Raw genomic sequence first — 10,036 nt, 5'->3', positions numbered from 1 at the left:
CTAAGGACTCCATAGTAAAGAAAAATGTCATTGAGTTAATGTTTATGTGTCTGGAATTTCTTCCTCCTAGTAATCTCGGTTCCTTCTATATGAATTTTGTCCAAGTGAGGGACTCTAATTTTAAAAATAAACCATAAAACAGGATTTATGTCCCCAAGATGAAGTTTGTTAATACTCTGACTTTACTGAATGTGTGTAGGGGGCATAGAAAAACAATAGCTCTCAGATTTCAGGATTGGCAATCTGCCAGTAGCAAATTTCTAAAAAAAGTTAGGAAAATAGAGATGTTTCTTGGATGTAAATATTGGCTTATTAAAGGATAATTTCCAACTTAATTTTAGAGAATTTTTTTTTTTTTTAATTCATGTTGGGGGCAAAAACCTTAGGAAAGTTACATGTTAAATATTCTCTCTTTGGGTTAAGATTGATGAGAAAGGGGAGCCCAGTGTTTTAGATACAGCATGGTAGATGCCCAGTGACTAAAAACAAAAAACCAAACCCATTGCTGCCAAGTCAATTCCGACTCATAGCAACCCTTTAGGACAGAGTAGAACTGCTGCATGGAGTTTCCAAGGATCATCTGGTGGATTCAAACTGCCGACCTTTTGGTTAGCAGCCGTAGCACTTAACCACTAAGCCACCAAGGTTTACTTTTCCCTGTGAATTGCAGAACCCCATTGCTTGGAGTAATACTGTCTTTCAAGGGGATCTGTCTGAACCAACCTTGGTGATTGGATTCCACTTGTTACAAGATTGGTTTATCACAGACACATGAAGATAGATGGCCAATAGGATAGGAAGTATTGGAGAGCACTTCTGGGAAAATGTTTTCTTAATTTTAAAAAGGGGACACAGGACATTATATGAGAAGCCAATGCTCAAAACTGCTGTAGTCCTCTTGCATCTATGAGGGGAAAAATTTCAAGACCAAAACCAATGCACTGAGGATGGCAGATAATCTAATCCAGAACCATCTGCATGAGCTGGGGTTGCATCAGCAAAGCAAAACTGCGCAGAATGACATAGAATAAGGATTTCTCCTAGGGACTAAACCTTACACAATTGTGGGAGCTGGTGAAGGAGTCTATGAAAGACTGTGCCATCTGCAACTGGTGTTGGGTCAGCAGTCACGGAGGAGAGCTAGACATGAAGTGGGGAGAGTGAGGATGAACAGAAACCCCTAAGAACAACTGAAACCTGCATCTATGTCCAGTGTTGATGCTGTGGGTGACCTGCCGGCAGCCTTTGCTGTGGCGCTAAGCTCACCTGGCCAGGAGTTTGCAAAGCTAAAGGAAGAGACCAGAGGCAGCTGGAAGGGCTGCGGGTCCAGGGAGCTGTCCCTGATCTACTAGCTCACTTTTTTGGCCTGGGGTAATTTATGTGAGCTGTCGCAGTGCCTGGGGCTGTACACTGACCTCATAAGCATAAAAAATGTCTGTCCCTTCACTTCTGCTTTCCAAATCTGGTGCAAATTTCTCCTGTGACCAACTTCAACCAAGAACCAGAAAGAGAAGAAAATTCCAGGAAATGTACCTCTGACTTAGCTAAATTGACACAATACAAAGCCACCAGACCACCTATCAGAGAAGTTCTGGTGTGAGAAGTTGCCCCAGTGTTGAAAGTCTATGTACCAGCATGGATCCACAAGTATGTCCATTAAAAGGGTTTTACCACAAGTTCAAAGTGTCTAACTGTGATTATATCTGTATCACAGAGCTAAGAGAAAACTTTATCAACTCCCACCCTTAGTGGCTAAAAACATAAAATAATAGATGTGGGGACCAAATGACCAAAGTTCACTATTTTCAGTTATAAATAAACATTTACCAACCCACCAATTTCTGAACATAATTGGAGTGAGGAGGTCTTACATTAGTACCACCCATTAAGAGGCAGTGTGGAGTAAAGGACAAGTATTAATTTATTTTTTAACACCAGCATTTAAAGGATTCTTGAATCTCTTTAATCTTTTGTGTGAAATGTTTAGAAGGCAGCCTACATGCATTTGAAGATCAAAAAATTCCCATTAACCTTGGAAGGAGGAGCCCTAGTGGCGCAGTGGTTAAAGCACTCAGCTACTAACCTACTTAACTTACAGGGTTATTAGTATTCCATTTACAATAAATAAGACTACCAGGCATGAACCAGATTTAAAAAAATAAATAAAACAATAGTGTCTGTCTGTGCTAGGCACTGTGCTGAGTGCTTTGCTGACATTCTATGAAAGGTGGCTAATATCACATTATCCAGGCTCCTGTAACTTGCTTTTCCTAAAGCCAGACCTCGTTTAAAGGCTATGTGTTCATGGAAAAATCACAAGTAAGGAAGCTGTGGCTACCCTGGCCCTGCCAGTCAGCTCAGTATTCTTTGTCACTCTGTCGTTTGCCTATAAAAGTAGGAGTGGCTGGTATCCTTTGTCACTTTGCCTCTTTGCCTGGAAAAGTAGGAGGTGGTCTTTACCAAGAGATCAGAACAGCATGTTTATGGACTAGAGAGATGTAGAAATATGCATTTTCTGTGTTGGGACAGGACCAGAAATAAAGAAAAGACTTGTGTTTGTTCCCTCCACTGCCTCAGTTTTAACCCTCTCTCCCCACGTCTCCATATTGATACAGCACAAAGTCACCTGCTTGTCTACCATGGGAAAAGCTCACTCAAGATTTCAAGCAGACTCATTCATGCTTTTTTAATCATCTTTGCTCCCTGGGCTCCTGACTCTGTACACATAGATCTGGGCCTGGAGCTTAGAGCCTTCGATCTAACCTGGAACTGACCATTTGCGAAGTATGAATACAACATACGACATGCCTCCTACACAACTACTTAGCACTGCACTACCTGGACAAGTATAATGTAATAAATATGTGAAGATTTATTGGACCCTTGTTGGTTTGTGTTTTTTTAAGGTTTTTAAAGAGAGAAACAGGACACTTCTTGTTATACTGATCCTTGCCATGACGTAAGACCCAAATGCAGGTGCTTTAAGGCTCAGAGCTGAAGTGAGTGTCTGCTGTAACTTTTTCCCAAAACTCTTTTGCTTTAATCTTGAGGTTATTGACTTCAGATTCGGCTATTTCTGCTCTTTCTTTAGGTTCGTTCAGCTGGCGTTGTTGCTGCTTCTACTTGAAAAGATATTGATTGGCTTGTGCTCCCTATTAAAATAAAAAAAAAGAAAGGAAGGAAATCTCAGTGCCTACATAGTCATTTTTTTTTTTCCCTGCTCTGACATGAGGAAGTTGAAGCGTGTGTGAAAGGAATCCAAACTTCTGAGTATTGAATGGAATATCATATTTTGGTACGATGCACAGGCAGTCCCCAGGTTACGAACAAGATACGTTCCTAAGTATGTCTGTAAGTTGAATTTGTAGGTAGGTGGGAACAGGTGCATGTTCTTATTTAGCCTTAATTTAGTGCAGCCAGGAAACCCTGGTAGTGTAGTGGTTAGGAGCTATGGCTGCTAACCAAAAGGTCAGCAGTTCATATCCACCATGCGCTCTTTGGAAACCCCATGGGGCACTTCTACTCTGTCCTAGAGGGTCACTATGAGTCAGAATCAACTCGACAGTAACAGGTTTTTTTTTTTTTTGGTTTTTAGAGCAGCCAAGCTCTTAACCACCGCCCAGGTGGTGTAGTGGTTAACAGCTCAACTGCCAACCAAAAACGTCAGCAGTTCCAATCCACCAGGTGCTCCTTGGAAACTCTATGGGTCAGTTCTACCCTGTCCTATAGGGTTGCTGTAAGTCAGAATCAATTTGATACGGTGGGATTGGTTTTGGTTTTAGTGCCAGAAAAGGCTCGAAGCCTTTTCAACGGCACGTACAGCAAGTGAAGGTGATTGTGATGAAGAATTTGCTGTGAGTAAGGGTAGGTTCAATCATTTCAACTCAGACTGACTCATAGCGACGTTATAGGACAGAGTAGAACTGCCCCATTGTGTTTCCAAGGAGCACCTGGTAGATTTGAACTGTCGACCTTTTGGTTAGCAGCCATAGCCCTTAACCACTATGCCACCAGGGCTTCAATCATTTCAGAGTCAGGGCACATTTACATAACATTAAAGGGCAAATACGAATTATTTATAAGTCAGACATTCATAACCCAGCAGACTGCCTATAGAGATTCAGACTTTCCAGTAAGCACTAGATCCATTTTATAACTGTTGTTCCCTGGAAATTCAGAACCTGGTCAGTACTTTCCACCAACTGGATATAGTACAGCTTTCACAGACTTGGTAGGTGGTAGAATAACCACAGTCATTTGTAGTCAGTTCAACACTCTATTCTACTTTTGGGTAGAAGGGGGCTTTTATTAAAATTGTATATGTCGATAGGTAATCACAGCAGTACTTTAACCCAAATTATTTTAAAAAATCAAGTCAAAACCTCTCAAGGGACATTATTAGGTATAACCCAATATTTATGGTACTTAGCAGTTATCATTCATGTGGATATGGACACTAGCTAGCAGGGCAAGTACATTTCAGGTGATGATAATGATTTTGTTCACAACCATGTCAAGGCTCATCAGGTGAAAAAAAACCGTGAACCTTGTTTTTGTTCACCCAAGGTTTTGGGATTGGGGAGGCTCCAGCGTGGCTACCTTGCCATAAACTTGCCGTCCTACATGACACCTGTCCTTACTTAGCTCATGTTTTGAAGCACACATGTTTGGGTGTAACCGCAAGGTCCAGGGAGAAAGCGCTGGCTCGCTGAAGGGAAAGTAGCTCAAACAATTTCTACCGTGCATGACAGCTCTAGCTTGAGAAAAACAGGGGACTGAGCAGACATCAAACCAAGATCATCCTTTCTGGCAAGCTGCTCACCTAGCTCAGGATCACTTAGCCCATTAATCAAAAATGGCTGAGAATCCATGGGGCTGCAACTGCCCCCATACACTTAACGCTGCCTCTACTTGCTGCTAGTAACTTTGCACTTTTAGTTTAAATTTACCCATCATAGTCTGTGTCCTGTTAGTTTTTCTTGTCTTCCTCTTCCTGAAAGTGCATAGGTATGCAAATGAATGTTGTTATGGATTGAATTGTGTACCCCAAATGTGTGTATCAACTAGGTCATGATTCCCAGTATTGGCTGGTTATCCTCCATTTTGTGATCTGATGTGATTATCCTACTCGTTGTAAATTCTAACCTCTATGATTTTTTATGATGTTAATGAGGCAGGATTAGAGGTAGTTATGTTAATGAGGCAGGACACAATCTACAGGATTAGGTTGTATCTTGATTCAATTCCTTTTGAGATATAAAGAGAGAAGCAACTGGAAGGACCCCTGAAACTATGGTCCCCAAATGCACTGCTAACCCAGAATTAAAATCACTCCTGAAGCCCACTCTTCAGACAAAGATTAAACAGGACTATAAAACAAAAAATAATACACTAGAGGAATGTACTTCTTAGTTCAATCAGATATACAAGATCAAATGGGAAGCTCCTGTCCAAAAGCAAGATGAAAAGGCAGGAAGGGACAGGAAGTGGTCAAATGGACACAGGGAACCTGGGGTGGAAAGGGGGGAGTGTGCTGTCATGATTGTGGGTATTGCAACTAATGTTACAAAACAATATGTGTATAAATTTTTGTATGAGAAACTAACTTGAACTGTAAACTTTTACCCAAAGCACAGTTTAAAAAAAAAGAATAAGAAAAATAAATAAAAGAGAGAAGCAAGCAGGGAGACTGGGGGATCTCATTACCACCAAGCAAGAAGAGTCAGGAGCAGAGTGTGTCCATTGGGCCAGGGTCCCTGTGCTGAGAAGCTCCTAGACCAGGGGAATTGATGACGAGGACCTTCCTCCAGAACCAACGGATATAGAAAGTCTTCCCCTGGATCTGGTGGCCAGAATTTGGACTTCTAGCCTCCTAAACTATGAGAGAATAAATTTCTGTTTGTTGGAGCCACCTACTTGTGGTATTTCTCTTATACCAGCAGTAGATAACTAAGACAAAGATGATTTGAAAGATTCAGCACTCTACACTGGGGTAGCCTCACGTGAGGAAATAAGGACAAGGAAACATTCTTAAGCATTGATACAAAAGTTCGTGATTTGAAAAATGGCTTTAATTCAGGGCTTTGAACCAGTTCAACACCTGAAGATAGTTTTCATTTCCACCCCTAAATATACTGAATCTGAATCTATATTTTAACAAGATCCCCAAGTGATTCTTATGTATACATAAGATTCTTATGTATACACTCTCATGTAAACACACGAATCATCTGGGATCTTGTTAAAACATGGATTCTGATTCCATATGCAAATTCTTGGCAGAGGATCAAACCAGAATGAATCAGTTCGAAGGCCTGATTTAATTCTATTCATCTCCTAGTTCTGAGAAATTAATAACCACTGTTCTGAGCAATTACTGAGTGGCTCAGTTTGAGTCGCTTCTCCTGATCTATCCACAGCATCTTACTAGCCTTTGCTGAGATGGAAGTTGAGGCCATTGGTCTTCATTGGGTCTCCAGTCCTCCCGTTCCAGCTAAACTCATTCCCTACATTCTCACCTGTCTGTGGTTTCTCATTATGAATGAAGTGCCGTTATTACAAAAGCTACATTTGTAAAACATAAAACGAATCTTCTCCCTGACTCTTGGCTTTGAATAGTAGAAACATAGGAAAGACAAGATTTCTGGAATTCTGGCAAGGGCATCAGCACAGATAGTGATGAAAATCCCACAAGCTGTGGGAATTTAGTGTGACTATTCTCATTGCTTCCATTGGAGTTCAGGCTTGGGCTGGAGAAAGGAAATCTGGTGAGACAGTGTTTCTCAATTGGGTTTCATGGACCCTTGGACATTCTGCTGGGGAGAAAGAAGAGAAGCAGGAAGGTGGGCAGGGGCCCTATATACGCCCCCTTCTACACCCTTTAACTGAAATATCTCCACTTCGGAACTTTTGGACTTCTCAAAGGAATAAAGGGTTCTGCCTACTAGCAATTGAGATACTGATTTAACTAAGACATACCACTTCTGCTCAAGTGTTTTCACACCCATTCCATCAAATATCAACTTCTTTGGTGCCTTTCGTGGTCCCCCCACTTAACTTCCACTGCCCCCACAAGCTCCTCCCACTCCAATGAGACTCATCTCCTAGTGTATCCCCACAGATTCCTTGCTTACTCCCTCCTCCATAAGTTTACCCAAACTGTTTTCATCACCTGGAATGCCCTCTCCTCCCTTAAGGTATAATCTGACAATAGATAATTACTAATGTTTAAGTTTACTTAGGCAGGGAAATGAGACAAGTCTGTGTTGTAAATAAAATTCCTTCTGTTATCATCTTCCTATCACTCTAACTCTCAGGTATGAAATTTGAAGATTTATGACATTATATGTTTATTGCAAATTCTAAAACCAACGGAGACTTACTTGTTAATAACTGAGGACAGAGTTGGTCAGCAGGCCACATAGTAGAACACTGAAAAAAAGCTAAAAGTGGTTGCTTATGTTAATGATGTTCCTCCCACTTGGGAAACAAAGGCTTTGACATTAGGCCAAGGCTCACACCTCAGCTCTGAGGTAAGGATTTGTGAGGAATGAAGTAGCTGTGCAGCCCTGGTGGTACAGTGGTTAAGAACAGCTCGGCTGCTAACCAAAATTGTTGGCAGTTCAAATCCACCAGCTGCTCCTTGGAAGCCCTATGGCGCAGTTCTACTCTGTCTGAATAGGGTCGCCTATGAGTTGGAGTCAACTTGTCAACTTGATGGCAATGGGTTTGGTGTTTTTTTGTTTTTTTTTTAAAGTAGTTGTGGAGCTCTGGTGGCACAGTGGGTAAGCACTCAGCTGCTAACTGAAAGGTTGGCAGTTTGAACCCAGCAGCTGCTCCATGGGAGAAAGATGTGACAGTCTGCTTCCGTAAAGATTTACAGCCTTGGAAACCCTATGGGGCAGTTGGGGCAGTTCTGCTGTGTCCTACAGGGTCACTATGAGTCAGAATCAACTGGGCTGTAATGTGTTTTTGGAAGTAGCTGTGGTACCCACCATTGTGCACTGCTTGGATTTCCTTTCAAGAAAAATATTACCAGTTAGCTGTGAGGAAGGCAGTTACTTCAGAGCCTCTAGCCACAGCATTTGAGCTGAGGCTACATACTTCCCTGGTAGCACCCAACCAATACCTGATCACGGCAGGATTATGAGAGTCTGGTCATTTCATCCCAGTATGGGAGTCCTTAATCTTTGTGCGGAGACTTGCTCAGAGCTGCACTACAGCCTCAGGCTCTTTCTACCCCATATTCCTTCCTGTATCGTTTCTTTTCACAGGTGTCAGACTTGTGTTGTGATCTAAAGCCTTTCTCTGGCCAATCCTTCTTGCTCGCCCTTTTGTCTTTTACAGCTGTTACCTCCGATAATCTCTTTCATCTGGTTCCTGGAGAACCCAGCCAACACAGTGACTTAACCAAATTTTGTTTTCTTATCTCAAAATGTGGAGATACTATATTTATGATTGAATTTGTAAGGATTAAATAACATCCACACCCAGATTCTTGAATACAGGAAGCAGCAAAAGGTAAAATGGGGCAGGTGGGTAGAGAAGAGGGGGGCAGAGAAACTTTCTTAACCTTCTAAATAGTTACGAGTTCCTAATTTTACTTCCTACTTTACAGCACACTCTTCTAGGCACTGGGAGAGAATACAGTGGGTTTCCAAATGCTAGAGGGACCTAAGGGAGGAATAACTTAGTGAGGACTGGCCATGCAACTGTTGTTGGATCCCCTTTCCAATATAGTAGGATCTCCCCAGAGGATTTTTCCTAGGAAAGGCAAACTCTATTTGTGTCCCTTTCAAAATGACACTTACAATTGACACTATGAATGAGCTGTTACAAAACTCCCCGCCTCATAGTGCTGATGGTTATTTGATATCAGAGGAGGACAGATTGGACTTACTCAGCATCTACCTTGAATATTTCAAAACCAGGTATTAATATCAAGGAAAGGGGAGGGCCACTAACGTCTCTTTAGATTTACAGGGCCTAGCCTATTATGGTGCATTAAACAGGTGCTCAATAGACATTATCTGATTTGAAGGCAGAAAATCATTGCATGATTGAACAGATCTACTGTAAGCATTGTGCAGACACTTGGAAGAAATCAAGAAATACACCTCCACGCTAGTGCATGAGAAACACTAAGATTACTGCTGTGAAGAAACAAAGATAAAACACACTAGAACAAGAGTCCACTCCTTGGAACAGCGAATACCAAAAAAGTGTAGCTTTGCAGTTTTGTTCTATAATGAAGTTATTTACAGAAGGGAACAATAAGAAAGATCAATGGGAAAATAAAATCAAGAAAAACCCAGGCAGTATTAACCAGCAGTATTTCACTCCCTCAACTAAGGCGGCTTCCCCATCCCCTTCCAAGAGGAGGAAAACAGCACGTTTCATGTTCCGAGGTGCTTACTTAGCCGCACATACCCTGGGCTGGCTCCTCAGCGGCTTTGATATACCTGGCACGGTCGCCACAAGTGTCAGACTAACTCATCTTAGCAAAGAGCCATTTATTCGGTAAGGAAGAGCCGTGCAAGCAGCTCATTTCATCTTAATTAGCACAAGAGGAAGCTTCTGATGTGCTCCGCTTTCTCGTCAACACCATCCTTCCTGCTGCAAGGAAGACTCTGATGTCTTCGACAACAGCACAGCCTCAGGAACAACTGGGAGCGGCAGACCTCGCGTTGGTGCTGTTGAAGGTGCTATAGAGATGGGTGCCTAAAATAACCGTGCCTTTTCTGGGAGCGGCAGACCTCGCGTTGGTACCGTTGAAGGTGCTATAGAGATGGCGGCCTAAAATAAACGTGCCTTTTCACCGGAATACACTATACTGCAAAGTGTGAAAAAACAAGGATGGTATAAATAGCTTTTCACTTCTAATTGCAACTTGGCACTCACATTCTGCTTCCTGAGTGCTCTGAAAAGGGACCATCCCAAACCACTAATAGCCTGGGAGCGCAGGATGGGTGAGTTAGCATCTACTGCTGAGGGAGAGAACAAAGATGGAGAGGGAACTGCAGGGGACATAGAAGGC

The 10,036-nt window shown here is 42.1% G+C and overlaps 1 protein-coding gene across 1 annotated transcript in view; it reads right to left on the bottom strand.

Annotated features, from left to right (window-relative positions):
* Positions 1-2,158: 2,158 nt before the first annotated feature.
* The window catches only part of MYH15 (myosin heavy chain 15), a 209,814-nt gene continuing 201,936 nt past the window's right edge, over positions 2,159-10,036 (bottom strand). The window contains 3 exon segments of the mRNA XM_064273474.1: positions 2,159-3,148; positions 4,896-4,972; positions 4,974-4,993. Of these exon segments, the coding sequence (XP_064129544.1) occupies positions 2,982-3,148; positions 4,896-4,972; positions 4,974-4,993 (264 nt within the window). The 3' untranslated portion in view covers positions 2,159-2,981.

This window comes from Loxodonta africana, chromosome 20 (assembly GCF_030014295.1).
Source record: "Loxodonta africana isolate mLoxAfr1 chromosome 20, mLoxAfr1.hap2, whole genome shotgun sequence".
In the NCBI taxonomy this organism is placed as follows: Eukaryota; Metazoa; Chordata; class Mammalia; order Proboscidea; family Elephantidae; genus Loxodonta; species Loxodonta africana.
This window is presented reverse-complemented; position numbering and strand designations above follow the sequence as displayed.